This window comes from Pteropus alecto, unplaced genomic scaffold, assembly GCF_000325575.1.
Source record: "Pteropus alecto unplaced genomic scaffold, ASM32557v1 scaffold86, whole genome shotgun sequence".
Taxonomy (NCBI): Eukaryota; Metazoa; Chordata; class Mammalia; order Chiroptera; family Pteropodidae; genus Pteropus; species Pteropus alecto.
The window spans coordinates 10,996,268-11,011,753 of NW_006442109.1; the positions used below are offsets into that span (position 1 = coordinate 10,996,268).

The window sequence follows — 15,486 nt, forward strand, 5'->3', positions numbered from 1 at the left end:
GGACCAGACTAGGCTGGGATTGGCAAAGCCAAACAAAATGCCTTAGGAACACTGAATGGCTTTCATATACCACCTTGTGCCATAACCACCCAGACTGGGAAACTAGATCCACAAGGTGGGGATGGGGCAGGCCTGTACCTAGGAATTAATCTGTTCCTTCTTTCTTTTCAAACCCGCCTCATCGCTGCCTCCTCCTGTCAAAATACTATCCCACAATATCCAAAATTATCTGTTTTTAGCTGAGTGAATTTTTTCCCAAATTAATATGACCAGATGTTATCAAGTAGAGAGGGACAGGGCTAGGACAAAATTACTGTACGAATTGTTTAGATTATTCTTCAGAACCTCAAAGATAGTTGTTACCAGATAGTCTCACATTCTGCAGCTGGGTCTCTAACCTAGAAATCAGCTGCTTTGGAAAAACCTGTGACTTTTCTTTTCGATTCAGCTCGTTCCTCCATCTGTAGAATATGAGTCTCAAAAAAAGATAGCTCTTTCTTGTGGGAGAGTTGAACATGTTGTTTGGTTTTTCGTTGTTGTTGTTGGGTTTGTTTGTTTCCGTTTATTGACTTTTTTTTTCCACTTCCTGTAAGAGAATACAGTGGGCCAAGGGCTGACTTGGCCAATGAGATTGGAGCCTCTCTTTCAGGTTCCTTGAATGCATTCTTAGGAACAACATGAAGTATGTAGTAGGGGAAGGCCTAAAAAATCCACATTTGGTGAGGTACATTCTTGCTATAAGACAGAACCCCTTCCCCAGCTCTCTTCTTGGACACTGCCTATGACCTTCCAGGTGCTCCTGAACTAGTTGGTCTATTGCAGTCTGGAATTGTTAACTCTCTCATGTTATCTGCATGCATGAGATCATATTTTGTGTGGTGATAACAGCCTGCTGGAGTCTATAACTACCTTGTTTCTATTTGTCTTCAGTGATTTGGGTTGAGCACTGGTTTCTGAACCCTAAGTCAGGATGCCTACAGGGTTTCCCCAAGGACAGGAATGTATTGAAGTTAACAATTGAATTTTATGCAGTTAGAATTTGTAGTTTTGTAGTATTGAGGAATACATTGGGCCTATTTGTTTAGCAAACATGTGTCTGTGTAACCTGACCTTGTATGGTCTATTTTTTCCTGTGAGATGTCAGTTATATGATCCTGACTGCAAATTCAAGGTTCACTGTGTGCTCATCCAACTCAGTGCTTGGAACTCTAGGAGGTCCCAAGGCCTTCTCTTCCTCAAAGAGCTTAGGTACCATCTCGCTGGAGAGATAAGATATACATATTTGAAAAGACAAGTAGTTCTCCAGGACACTTATGTCATTGTCCCTTGAGAGATCACTGTGGATAGGATGCTCAAGGAAGACTGCATGGATACCGTGGGACTTGAGCCAGGTATTAGAGCAAGGGAAGAATGTACAAGTACAGCAAAGAAGAGAAGGATAGCAAAGAATAGCTGCGGGGAGAGAGCCAGGCCATAGTAAGAGAGCAGTGTGGAAAAGAAATAAATGGCTCAGAGGCCTGGGAGAAGAACACTTCGTGGCTTGTGAGTAGGGAGACTAGATTAATTTTTCAGTCCAGCATGTTAAGAACTTCTGGTCATCCAATCAAAGAATCAATCGGAAGGAAGCCTAAGACACAAGAAGGGTCCATCACGTGCCTTCATTCTCTTCTGATATTAAGATATCAGTATGAAGTCAATCAGTGGCTAGTCCGGGTTTGACCAGGTTTAACAGGTCCTGTTGCTGGTAGTCACCATGGAAACCAAAGAGTCAAAGAGCAGATTGTGGATTCTGTTTCCTTGTGGGTAGAATTATTAAAAGTTTCTGCTACTGCTGAAGCTTTAACTACAGTAACCAGCAAAAATTAACCTAGGGCTGTAAGCCACAGCTCATACTCTCCTCCAGTCAGGTGAATTCAGCATTGCATGTCAGGTTATGATATTCTTGTAAGCAGATGTTAATTCTTATGACTTGCCTTGGAGGAGGTAAAAGAAGAGTTGTGTCATTTGAAATGGACTAAAACAGTATTTCATACTTTTTTATATTGCTCTTAAAAATACAAAAATCATTGTCTTAGCTCCTCTGAAAACAGTTAAGAGTAGAAATTGGCTTTAATATTAGTGATCTCTCTGAAAGTCATGGTCAGCAGGTAACTATTGAAATATCGTTGCTCCCATGAGATTATATTTGCCTTGTTTAATATTAATTTCGGGACATTCAACTTGGAAAATGTCTGTTTTCTAAAGCATGTGTATATAAAAAGACTTTTTTTTTTTTCTTAAATCCTTCTCCAGGGATTCCGTTGAGGATTGATTTAAAGAATTGAAAGTGTTGGTCATTTTTATTTAAAAGAATATTTTTTTAAAAAGCTGAGAAAATTGTCTAAATATTTGGTATGCTGTTTTTGCTATTTTTTAAAAAGCCATTCTCGGATAAATTGCTGCAAAAAGAAAAAAAGAATGTATTCAGTCTTCATATACACATGACACTTTGTTTAGTAACTGTATTCACACCTATTAGTAGTACTTCACAAATGTCATTGATACAGTTAGAAAATCCTTAAACTCTCTTAAGAATCTCCTGTTTCCAAAATCTCCATGTTTGATTCGTTCAGATATGATTAGAGCCGTCATTGTCTCTGTGTCTATTTTTTCTAAGAAACTTCCTTTAAATTTTTAATAACTAATCCATTATGAGTGTAGGAATACCAAGGGATCTGACGAGGAGAATCTTAACCACAGTGGAGAACTTAAGGGTATAGGAAGTAAGCAATAGTTCTTTATTTCCATATGAATTTTCCTGGCATCAAACCTGGAAGGATTGGGTAAGAGACCCCAAAGATAGTGTTCTCAGAAAAGCTTTTCTTTCAAGGGTCCAGCGAATCTGAGCTGTATTTCCAGCTTTACTCCCTTCCATCACCTGGCATTTTCGACTCATCCACCATCTTCTGCCCCTCACATTCTCATTTCCCATGTGTCATCTCCCTGGAAAAGACATATCCTTTGCATCAGCCATGCCACAGGCTTCATCACCGCCTTCTGGACTAGTCACTGTTTGAGAAGAGGTGTTTTCTATTCCAAAGGCAAGAGTAAGGAGGGGTTACTCAGGCTTAGGGATGTGCCAGACGTGTGGCTGTCGCCCAGGAGGCAGCATTTGGAGGGCTCATGAAGGGAGCAGGCCCCAGCTGCCACCCAAAACAGGGTCAGTCCTGTAACCCAGCAGTAGCAGTGTCAGGAAGCTAAGCTGAGAAGGACCCTGCCACCAGAGCCTTCTGGTGCTCAGCTCCTGGGCTGTGGCATTGATCCTCTCCAAATGAAAAGTAAGCTGTGCTGATTTCAGTCAGGAGATCTGGCCTCAAAGTTCTTTTTAAGATTCGGGGCCTCTCCTGCCTGCTCCAGGTAGCTGGATGAGAGTCGGGGATAGAGAGACCTTAATCCTTCATCGGTAGCATCATGAGGTCCTCCTAGAGTTCCAAACATCATATTTTTCATGGGGTTTGTTTGCCTTAGTTTAGCCTCCATACCCACTGACAACTAAAGATACATTAAATAATGTTGCCTTCTGTGTCAGGGGGCAGACAGTGCGGGCTATTCATAATGCATCCCTGAAGACCCCCAGCTTTGGTTCCAGATAACGGTGACGCATCTGGGTTGGGTGTTAGAATAGGAAGTAAGCCTTCTTCATCATCCAAAAATGCTTGCCCCCGTGCTGTCTAGCCTGCAGCATTTTGATAATTGGGTTTGGTAGCTGCAGATTGAAATGAAGCAGCTATTTCTCTTAGCTTTCCTGGCAGACACTTCCCACTGCCTCCAGTTCGTGCACTGTAGATGGTGGGTGGCCCTGTGGTGGGTGCCAGGGGAAAATTCTACCCCCTGCAGTGAGCAAAAGCAGGCGGAAGTCTGTTGGAAGCTGCAGGCCTCTCCCACTGACTTGCAGTGTTCTTGTGCTCCAGGTGCTGCTGTTTCTTTAAGAGGAAAAGGAAGAAGACTGCTCAGCGCCACAAGTGACCAGTGCCTCCCAGGAGTCCTCAGGCCCTGGGGACTCTGACTCAATTGCACCTGCAGCTCCTGCCATTTCTCATTGGAAAGGACTCCTCTGTGGGGGAGGGTGGAGATCCAAACCAAAAAGAAGAAAACAGATGCCCCCAGAAGGAGCCAGTGTGGGCAGCCAGGGCCCAGTGAGTGGGTCAGTGGCTATCCCCACCTGCCTGCAGCTCTGAGCAGGTCCCAGAGCTGTTGCTCCTCTACTGCTTGCCCTTGGGGCTACCTGGTTGACTCTCCTTCCTATTGTTTACAGTGAAGGTGTCATTCACAAAAACTCAAGGACTACTATTTTCTTCCCTCCCTTTAGTTTACTCCTGGTTCTTGCCCCACCCTCAGTCCTCTCCAGCATAAAAGCTAGTGAGGTGAAGGCTTTGTTTGCTGAAGGAGCTCAAGAGGCTCGGGGTGCGGCCAAGGAAGTAGGAGGAAGGTGGCAGGCCCGAGCTAGAGAAGAATCTTCTCCACCTACCAGACGTTATCTGGCAGTATGGCTCCCTCTTCCTCTGTACCTGCACAGCCTCCATCCCCAGCTGGTCACGGGGTGCAGGTTATTCCCTCCCTCCCTCCTGTGAAGTTAATACTGTAGGACACAAACTGTAAGCAATCTGCAGCCTACTGTCCCCGTGTGTTGGCATTCTTAGCTTTCTTGACAAGCAAACCCTGCTCTTCAGTCAGTAGTAGGACAATGCAGATTGTTCTGAGCAAAGGAAAAAACTGACTTTATTGCACTTTTAGTTTTTTGTTTTTGTTTTTGTTTTTTAACAAAAAACATGGCAGATGCATATTGTGTCTGGTTATATTGGGAGTTTTACTTTTTTTCTGTTTGAGGGGGATGGGGCCAGCCAAGCCATTCAGAGAACATGGGTCCAGAGGACATTCTCAATGGAGAGAGTTGCATCTGCAGCACCCAGAAGAGAAGAAGCCAAACTCTGTGTCATTCTGAGTGAACACTCAGGTTGGCAAGGAAACATACTTGAATTTTCATTCATCTTCTCAGCTACTGAAGAATGTCCTTACCAGAGCCTCTTGACCTCATCAACCTGGAGTTTGGACAACCCAGCTCTCCAGCACATGGGATGAGCCAGTCAGACTGTAACCAGGAGACAGTTCATCCCAGAGAAGGAGATACTAAACGAAAAAAAAAAAAAAATCCGAAACATCCGTTTCCTCCACTGCCAGGGACTTTCAAATAGATAGCCATGTGACTTCCTTAGTGACTTGGGGGACAAAATTAGTGATGAAACAGCCACCACCATATTGCCACTAGTGGACAAAAAGAGGAGGAAAGTGAACTCGCCTTTCAACTGCCAAAGGAACCTCAGAACTCGGCATCATAGGGCCAGGAAATAAAATTGGTGTGTACTTTCTGCCCCAATACTTGAGTTATAGCATTTGGGCTGGCCTGCCTTATCTGAAACCAACACTTGCGAATTTTTTCCCAGCAGGTCCACAGCGGCAGGCTTAGGACTTAGAACATGGGGCTGTAGTGAACAGGAGGGTGAGATTGGTTGGTGCTGGAAAATTCCAGGGGAAAGGAGAATGAAATGAAAGAAAGCTCTGAGATTATCTTCTCAGTTGGACATAGACTTTTTCCAGATAAGGTGGCCGTGCGTCCAGAGCACGTTCTCCCCAGTACACTCTCCGCCTCCCCCTACGCATGGTGTAGTCGCACAGCATACTACCATGAAGGGTCTTGGTTCCGCATTCACTGCTTAAAAAGTTATTAATGTATGGAATTAATCTTATTGTGCTCGATTTTCATTTGAGTTCAGTGGCTAACAAACAGTGACCTCTCATTCCAGAAGTGATAGAGGAGAAAGGATTATTTACATTAGGGAATGAGGTCCTGTATCTGGGAGTACAGATAACCGTGGAGGGCAATGGCTGGTGACTTAGTCTGGTGGTTTTGGGAACGAACACGGAAATCATGGCCCCTGACTCGAGGTATAGGGTTGTATTCTGGACTGGAGGGTGTGAGGATACTTTCTGGTAGTTGGCATTTCCTGACAAGTCCCTTGGTATATCTTACATGGAGCAGAAATAGCAGCAGTAGCATGAAACAGTTACTGCACTTCACCTGTTCCATCAGTTTTTGGCTAGGAAATACCACTTCATTGGCTTTGAACTTGCTTACTTTTTGTAAAGATTATAATCTTCCATTTCTTTAAAAGAAACTTTCTTGTACACAAAACCGAGTGGCTGGGAGATGCAGTGTCACACCCCTTCCCCACGAGGATTTCGAATATTGGTATTTGTTTCCTTGACATTGCCTAGTGGTTAAGGCATAATCACTGAAACTTACGTAGTTTCTAAGTTGGTTTGGGGATAACTCTAACTTCCTGTATAGAAATGTTTACTTCCTCATCCCTGTATAGAAAAAGTCTTGCCTCTCAAGGGAGGGCAAGGGGAAATGGTGGCAGAGTCTGGGGCCTCTTGGCACTCCATACCCCACTAAGTGCCTCCCCACCCCCCGCTTCCACAAAAAAGCAAAGGCAGTGACCAGCTTGGCTGCAGGGCAAGCCTCCTTGCAGCTGGGTTTGTGACTCTTTTTAGATCTTAAAATTTTTTAAAGGCTAGCTCTTGAGGGTTTGAACCTGAGCAGTTTTTTTTTTTTTTTTTGCGGGGGGGTGAGGGGGGTCCTCCTTAATGCAGTTTTCCCTCACTGCCTCCCCAAATCTCTTACCAGTTATTTGATTTTCAAAGGTGACAAGCCCCAGGTCCATCTGGCATGCAGAGTAATGGTGATCCTTCCAGGGCCATTGGCACTCCAGGGTGGTCCCAGACCCCTGAGAGATTCTTTAACATTAAAAACGAGTACGTAAGGAGTAATTTGGCTATCAGTTCCATCCCCGCCAACACATCAGGGCCCCCTCCTCAGCTCTGTTGCTATAGTTGCTTAGCTGTGTGCCTCAGCCAGGTCCTTGGGGTCGAGTATTCCCTCCACCCACCACTCACCCAAATCCACTTGCTCTGTAGATTTTGAGCTCGCTCCATTTCACAACCATGATGCCTAGGGATCTTTTTCTTTGGGATTGATGCAGTTGTTTCTGAGTTAGCATTAAGCATTAACAGCATCTATTCATTAAAAAAACAACAACAACAATACCATTAGGAGTTCTCCCAAGCCCTGCAAACCTTCAGGCATTACATCCTGAGCAAATTGAAGCAAGCAGGACAGGAATCCACCAAGGTATAACAGGTCTTTTCTTTGTGACCAGAGCATGACTTGAGTCTGTGAAGTCTAAGCACATAAGGTTTGATCACTTGCTATGCCTACCTTGGTGTTTCCCAGTGATTTCACTCCAGACTGTTCTGCAGGAGTGGGCAGAGTGTGCCAGCAGCCAGTGTGTTTTTATGACTGCCTTAATTAACACTCTCCTGCTATTTGAGGTATGTCTAGGAAGGTACAAGTCAGGTGACTACGTCGGCCTCCAGTTAAAGCTCCATTTCATTTTAGAATATAGGGGCGACAGGAGACAGCAGGATACTGAGGTTTCCAGTAAAAGTGTTGAACACCTGTTACTTCTCAGTGAACTCCAAGTACATAGAAACAGCCCCTGCCATTAGCCAGAAGAGGTGTCTGTTACCTCTAAAGTAACTTCTGACTTAATTCACTGGAAATGTACACTGGTAGTACGTATTCAGTGTTGATTATCAGTGTTAGTAATCACTTTTAATGTTAGATATGCTGTGCTGGTAATGTTATGTCAGAGTGGTTACTAAAGATCATAGCCTTAACTTTTTTTATGCAAAAGATAGAACCCTGTTCCCCCTCCGCAGTGAGCAAGCATGGCCTGCATTTTTCAAAAATAAGTACTTCCATGGCAGCCTAGAAAGCATCTTCTCAAAAGAACTTGATCTTTCTTCTGATGCATCTCTCCCAAGCCCACGTGCCTCCTGTGTCTCGGTCACCTCTTCCATCTTCATATTTAAACCAGTTTTCCATTCCCAGTGACTTGCCCTGACAGCATTTTCAGTGTCAGAGCCACCATGTTAGAGCCAGTTTCTCAGATTGAAAGTTGGCAGCGCCATACAGCCAACATTGCCTTTGTCAGTTCACTGCCACCACCCCCACCAGTGACCCAAGGTAGGCAGATGAATTCCAGGATAACTATGTAACCCATCTGGATTGGCCAAGTGAACAACAGGCACTTGTCTCTGGAGTTCTTGCTTTTGCCAGCTCCAGAAAAGTCCCATCTAGAGGTTGATTGACAGTGACTCCCAGTCTTAATGATGGGTCAGTAGGAATCAAAACGGGATTCCTATGGTTTTGTTTCCTTGGGTTTTTATTTTTTTGGGGGGTGGGGTGGGGTGGGGCGATGATTTTGTATTTGTTTAAGAAAAAGAGGAAACTATGGCCCTTCTAAGGGTTTATAGAGTTTTGAGCAGTGTTTTAGCCACAAATAAGGAATCTTGGAAGTCTTTGATCATTTAAGCAATCTTAAAAACATGTTTTCTCTAACTACTTTTGCAGGTGACTGAGTGCAAAAGAACAGGTTTCTTCATTGTAGTCAAAATAGTAAGTAGGTTCCCTGGATATAGACAGTAGTAGTTGACATATTTCCTCAAAAAACAACCAGGAAGTCCACTCCAGTATTTGTGGATCAGCCTACCAAGGAAAAGTGAACATGTATTCCATATATTTCTAGTTCGGTTACCAAACTTGATGTTTTAAAGAAATCTCAGTTCTATGGACAGAATTTCTTTTGTTTTCTTTATTCCTTGCAATCATCTTTCCAGTGCCATCACCACCTTCAAAGTCTCAGAGCAGAGAGTTATCCATGGTAATAAATGGGGATGTGGTGCGGTCGTCCCAGTAACACAAGGGGACCGCTGTCCTGACTGCCTCTTCCCCACAAGTCCCCTCCTTCTGGGCAGGTGAGACATTTTCAGTGTTCCTCTTCATGAGCTCCAGACCAAATCCCAGGCCAGCCCTGCACCAGAAGCTTTTTTAAGAGGCTTATCAGTCTGTTAGCAGTGTCTCAGGAAAGATGAGCCATTTCTTCGGGGGGAAATAAATTTACAGATGGGTATGTATGAATGCATTTGTATGCCTGTGAGTATGTGTGTGCTCATCTGTGTGCATTTCACTTCCATAAAAACCCAGCCCAGGCTGCTGGGTCCATGTGTTCCTGAATATTCTAGGAAGTAAACAAGTAACAAGGGAGCTTCTCAAATTAGTGTCACAGCAAGCTGGCTCTGGGAATGAGCCCCATTTATCAAGCAGAAGAGTAAATAGCAGAAAAGATAGAGATGAAACCAAAAATATTACAACCTCCCCCAAAAGAAAATAATGTTGATCCATCAATCCTCATTGGATATATTACATGCTCTAATTTATTATTATTTTGTCTGTTTCTTAAATCTTTGCCCATTGTACTTTTTAAAAGATGTTGGGATGTTGATTGCAATTTTTTTAAGACTAGATAATATATAAATCAGCTGTGGAAATCAGTTTTAATTGATGTGTGGATGGTGTCTGATCATTGTTCAATCCTTTTTTTTCTTACCTTTTGTTTTAGATGATGTAATGTTGTTTCATAAACCCTGGCAATGGTCACAAAGCTCAGCTGTGAAAATGAAATTTGTAGTATTTTTAAACATGAATGTCAATTTCAAGTGTATTTGAAATGGTTCCTCCAGGAGAGATTTGTAACACCAGTAGGAAAAACTCCTCTGCAGAGGAAGTATCCTTCTTTGGAGAAAATGGGAAATAGGTCTTGATACGTTGTCTCAGAGTAGTCCATTTCCTAGGGCACCATGGAAAACACAAATGTGATCTTTAAGTATACCTCTTCCCCAATTTGGGGAGGGAAGGACTCAGTTTGCACCCTTTTTGTATGTAAAATAAAATGTCTTACTTTTCTTGGCTAATTTTGCTTGTTTGGTTGGTTTGTCCAGGTTTAATCTCCCCTGGCTCATTTGTAATTAACAATCTGGCTAGGACTAACTTCGATGTGATTCAATCCTCCAGTAAATGAAAATAGTGCTTGATACCTTGGCATTCTTGCTTCATCCCTTTGAACACTGAACATTGCCGCCTGCCTTGCCTTGTGGGTCACTTTAAATAATCCTGGCAGAATTTGGACATGCAACACTCACAGACTAGTTCCAGTATCCCTATGGTTCTTAGGTGGTAGAACATTAGGAAGTTAAGATCTTCTCTGTGGAACAACTTTGAAATAGTAGCTTTATAATTCTTTACTAATGAGGAACACCTATACAGACAAAAGATGTAACTGTGATGTGTAATACAAAATCACAGGGGCATATATTTTCCACAAAAACAACTGCCCATCCGGGCATGGTTGGCTGGTTCAATTTTTTCTGTTACTCCTCAATTACTACCTAATTTTTTTTTTTTTTTTTTTTTTGCCACTGGTAGGTAAGTAAGTAGAAAAAGTTTACAGTTATCATGAAAGAAAAACTTCACATTGAGAGCATTTTATTCATCAAGCTTTTTTTTTTTTTCTTTCAAAAGGGGTGGGTTTGGGTAAGAAGGCTGCTTTTATGCCATTTTATGTGGAGAAGGCTACTTTGAAAACAGTTTGGTAAACATTTTTCTCAGTGGTTATGAGCAGTGTGAGACCAGTAAGCAAGGAAAGAGGCTTGACCAAAAAAATTAAGTGGAGGGAGATTGGAAGATCGTCTTTGTCAGTGCAACAGTTTTATCTAGAAGAATCTCCACCTAGTAGAGGTGGTCTGGATTGAGGTGTGAGGATTAGAAAAGCAAATGTCACTTGTGTGAGAGAACTGTCTGTTGAAGCTCTGCAGCTTGTCTGCAGTGATCTCAGTGCAAGGAAGGACAAGTTAATGCCAGTGGCCATGCATAACCTCAAACTCAGGTCAGCACCTCAAATAGAGACCAAACTGCAGAATTCAACTATGGAAATGGAGCTATGCCTACCTGCAATCTGGGCTGCGAAGACCAGGAATTTACATAACTTTAATCTTTGAAAAGTAAAGATGTTTAATAAAGTCATAGGTCGAAGTTTGGGAAAGATGTAATTTTTATTTCGGGGGATTTGTAAGGCTCCCAGAACTTAAGTATATATGTTGTAGACTAGAACACCATGTATGTGTGAAGACCTGAAATAGTGCTGTGGGGGCATCTGAGGACTATCGACCTTCCTGAAGGTTTCTAGAACAGGGAGACTAAACCTCAGGCCGTTGTATATATTATTTCCCACCTCTATGCCTAATGTGACACCATCACAACCAGCATTTCTTGAGCACTCAGCCCTGCGGCAGTGTTGGGGGAGCTGCATACAAAATAAGTGCGTTGCTCACGAAAATATGTAGTTAACTTGGGAAAATAAGTATAAAAAGCTGAGAACCAGAGTATGCAATGGAGTGTGTACTGACTCATACAGCGGTAAGCACAATAAGATTAGAGAAGGGAGAGAAAAATGAACAATAAAGTGACAGGTACTAAGTTAAAAAGGAAGTGGGTTTTGAATCAAGCTTTGCAAGCCAAGTACAAAGAGCTGTATAAGGTCGTACTCTGGGTAAGCATAAACGCGCCTTGATTGTTTGGAAACTACCACACTTAAACCCGATTTGGTGGTGACATGGACTAATACGGACAATCACAAGAGTCTTCTGTCCCTACCGCGGACTTCCTAACAAAGTATCCGCCAAAAGATTTCCACTTCCGCAAAAGCAAACCGGCCCGGGATGTGCCGCTCTGCATACTGGGGTTCGTAGTCTCTTCAGAAAGCCAATCCTGGTTCTCTTTGAAGGGGCGCCGCCCTCCGCTGATCCTCTTCCTGTGGGTGGGCGAGCTCGGGAGCCCATGAGGCCGCTGTAACGTGGCAGCCACCCATGAGCCCGCGTCTCGGCCCGCCCCGTCAGCGAGCCGGGCTCCGCCTCCCGTGGGAACCTACTATCCGGCGCCGAACCAGAGGGGGGAAATGAGGCTCGCCTCCTCCTAGGAGGCCTGGAGGAACCCCGGCCTCCCCCGCTGCGGCTCTCTGGTGGCGGCGCCGGTGTCCAAGCCGCCTTGCCTCCACCTTCTCCCGGCCTTCGGCTTCCCCAGCCCCGCTCGCCTTTCCCAGTGGATGCTGCGCATCTCGGAGCGGAACATGAAGGTTCTCTTCGCCGCTGCCCTGGTCTTGGGCTCTGTCCTCTTTTTGCTGTTGCCAGGACCCTCTACGGCCGACGAGAAGAAGAAGGGGCCCAAAGTCACCGTCAAGGTCCGGCCTCCCCTCTCCAGACCTACCCGGCAAGGCCCGCCCTCCGCCGCCTGGGGTTGGCCTCGGCGCAGCTGGTCACTGGTGTCGGAGGCATTTGAGGGTCCCGGAGCTATGGCCTGGGCGTCCTCCGCTTTGGCTCAGCCGCTCCCTCGTCTTCCGGCCTCGTGGCGCCTTGACGGCCTTCGCCCATTCAGACCAGAGAATGACTCGTACTCTCCCCGACACCCCTGCCCTTACCCAGAAGTTGGCGCCTGGGATGCCCAGCTGGGGCTGGCGCTGTCAGTCTCAGTACCTTTATTTGCAGATACCCCGTAATGCGGGCGAATGGTAAAAGATCACGTCTGCCAAATTGTGAATCCTTTCTCTGTTTGAGTCAAATTTTAGCCACTTCCAAGTACAAGCAGAGCAATATATTTTAAACTTGGGTAGTAAGCCTAGGCTCTCCTCCTTTTGTATTTTTTATGTTAATTTCCAGGATCTAGGCTCATTATTTATTTAGAACAAATGTTGTTACTCTGTAGTCTGAAAGTGTAAACAGGTTTTCTGGGGAACAGGCCTGGGACTTCGATTAGAGTCTCATAGGGTTTTTGTCGCCACCAAAATGAGGTACAGAAACACTGCTCTTAAAATATGGCTCTGTTTTCTCTCCCATCCTTGGTAGCTTCCTGGGCCCTCCCTTCTCTACTTAGGCCCCTTTAAAGGCTAAGCTTGAAATGCTCTTTTTCCTCAGGTGTACTTCGACTTGCGAATTGGAGATGAAGATATAGGCCGGGTGGTCATTGGTCTCTTTGGAAAGACTGTTCCAAAAACAGTGGATAATTTCGTGGCCTTAGCTACAGGAGAGGTAAGTGATTAGAGCGGAGGTGGTCAAATTCAAATAAAGTGAAGTTCGTAGGTAGGGCTGGCAGCAAACTGAACTGCAGAACATGGCCCATCTGTATTAGTAGACCTGAGTACCAGTTGACTGCTGACCTGTTCTCAGTGCGACCCAGTATTAATCTTATCTTGAGTTTTTTATACTGAATCCAGAAATCTGGATGCTTTCTTTTCCTTCTTTTCTTTCTTTCTTTTTTTTTTTTTTTTTTTTGAGAAAATTTATCTTTTAATACATTGCAATAACCAAAGAAAGCATATCTGTGGAACTATAGTTTGTGGCCTCTGCACACAGCTTTCTCTTAAGAGTAAGAAGTCCAGAGTTTCCCAGGTTTTAAGAAAACAAGAGTGCCCCATTTAAAGAAGGTTTATATTTCAACTTTCCGTTGGGTCAGCAAGTAACCTTTTTTGGGGTCAGTTTTCTTGCATTTGTTCTTATGATTAGAAAAAAATGAGAGGGAAAGGCAGAGGCATTATGTGAAGTAGAATTATGTAAAGTCTGAGAATTGCATAAAGGCAGAGGAATATGCAGTCTGGCCTTTCCTAGGTCTGTGCTCGCAGCCTGGCCTGGGGCGCTGCTCACTCAGCAGCACGTTGAGCAGTGACTGGCCAGCAGCGATGCCTCCTCTGTGGGCAGGAGTTGTGGGTTGGGCTCCTGCAGGGCCTATTTAATGTTTGCCCAGTGCCTCATGCCACTTCCTCACCTTTTTCCAGAAAGGATTTGGCTACAAAGACAGCAAATTCCATCGTGTAATCAAGGACTTCATGATCCAGGGTGGAGACTTCACTCGGGGAGACGGCACTGGAGGTAACTTGGGTGTTCTGGGCGGGAGGGGTCTGTTAGTTTAGCCTCCTGTGCGAGAAGGCCAGACTATGTTGTGTAGATAAGGCCCCTTCCCCAGCTCCAGAGACAGGCCTGTCACCTGCACTGAGACCAGCTGCACCCTTAGTACAGGGAACCGAGTACAAAGAAGAGGGAGTAGTAAGGGATCAGATGGACTTAAGAGGAACTCACCCAGCTGGCAAACCTGCTGATCGAGGCCTAAAGCCTTGGTGGCTTCGTTTAATATCTTGGGCGGGGAGCAAAGTGAAACACGTGGGTAAGTGATTCGGTCAGACATGAAAAGCCTGTGTGGGCAACCTTGGAAGCCCCAGTGAAGGTGGGAGAAGTTGCTTTCCTGGGCAGTCTCCCACCACAGACCATTTGGCAAGAGCTGACTGAGTCCTGCTTTTGCATTACTTGTACACATAGGGCAGGCAGACAAATACCCTGGTGAACTAACCCATAGGTCTCACCATACTTGGGTGCATAGCCTGCTATTCCTTCAGACTGTACCTGCAACTCACCCAGGCTCTGTGGTGGGTGCTGGGGATGCAAAAATCAGTGGGGCAGCAACTCCCTTTCACTTCCAATACCTAATAACTCACAAACTGGCTGTAATACAGCTTTTAGGACTCAGGCTGTGTCCTCTAGGTGGGAAGAACTAAGAGAAAACACTAGGAAAACTCCATAACAACACAAGACGTAAGTAGTAACTAGTGGCCACGGTGGAGGAGAAGGACAAAGCAGACATAATCCAAAGTGCTGTATTCATGGAGTCAGATAGTTGGATGTGACCCAGTTTGTCTGCCACTGTCTTGCTTTGTGATTTCAGGCAAGTGAATCCTCTGAGCTTGTTTCCTTTTGTGTAAAGTAAGAGTGGTAAGAGTTGTGGGTGCTGTGAGGATCGTGCAAGATCTTGAGTGTTAAGTACCTAGTACGTGGTGAGTAAAGTCAGCCATTGTCAAAGTGCTGACAAGCAAAAGAATCACTTCAGGCCAGGGTGATCAGTAAATGGCCTCATGAAGGTAAGGAAATATTTGAGTGGGGTACTGATTAGGGAGAATTCAAAGAGCAAAGAAGGGGCAGGTTTAAGGTATGAGCTCAGCTCTGTTCTCGAGTAGGAGCTTGGGCATTGCTATAGGGGTTGGGGAATGGAAGTAGAGCACAGTAGCTTTATCCTACGTGGAATGAGGATCCACTGAAGACTTGACTGGGAGGAAGACCCAATCACAAAGGAGTTTGAGGGAAAATAAGGTGGTAGCAGAATTCAGAATGTGGAGGCAGGAGCAAGCCAACTGGTGAGGGGATTGGCGCAGCTGTGCCTGGGTAAGGCGATATGAGCTGGAACCCCAGGAGAGGACTGCCTACTGGGTAAGAGCAGAGATTTGAAAGCTAGGGCCCCCCTTAGTTTAAATTCCAGCTTTACCACTTCCTAGCTAGGGTACCTTTAACCTCGCAGTACCTCTGTTTCTTCATCTTTACAATATGGTTATTAGCTCCTTCTTCATCAGGTAGGGTTTTTAAGTGTAAAATGCCCGCAGCATCTCTCTGGCATGC

General features: G+C 44.8%; 2 protein-coding genes across 4 annotated transcripts in view; both read left to right on the forward strand.

The window, feature by feature from the left end:
- The window catches only part of CSNK1G1 (casein kinase 1 gamma 1), a 148,440-nt gene extending 138,528 nt beyond the window's left edge, over positions 1-9,912 (forward strand). For all 3 annotated transcript variants that reach the window (XM_006920271.3, XM_015596000.2, XM_015595999.2), the window contains one exon: positions 3,951-9,912. In XM_006920271.3, coding sequence (XP_006920333.1) covers positions 3,951-4,005 — 55 coding nt within the window. In that variant the 3' untranslated portion in view covers positions 4,006-9,912. The remainder of the gene's footprint in view (positions 1-3,950) is intronic.
- Positions 9,913-12,012: 2,100 nt separating this feature from the next.
- The window catches only part of PPIB (peptidylprolyl isomerase B), a 5,867-nt gene continuing 2,393 nt past the window's right edge, over positions 12,013-15,486 (forward strand). Inside the window, exons 1-3 of the mRNA XM_006920273.3 lie at positions 12,013-12,233; positions 12,964-13,077; positions 13,821-13,914. Of these exons, the coding sequence (XP_006920335.1) occupies positions 12,099-12,233; positions 12,964-13,077; positions 13,821-13,914 (343 nt within the window). The 5' untranslated portion in view covers positions 12,013-12,098. The remainder of the gene's footprint in view (positions 12,234-12,963; positions 13,078-13,820; positions 13,915-15,486) is intronic.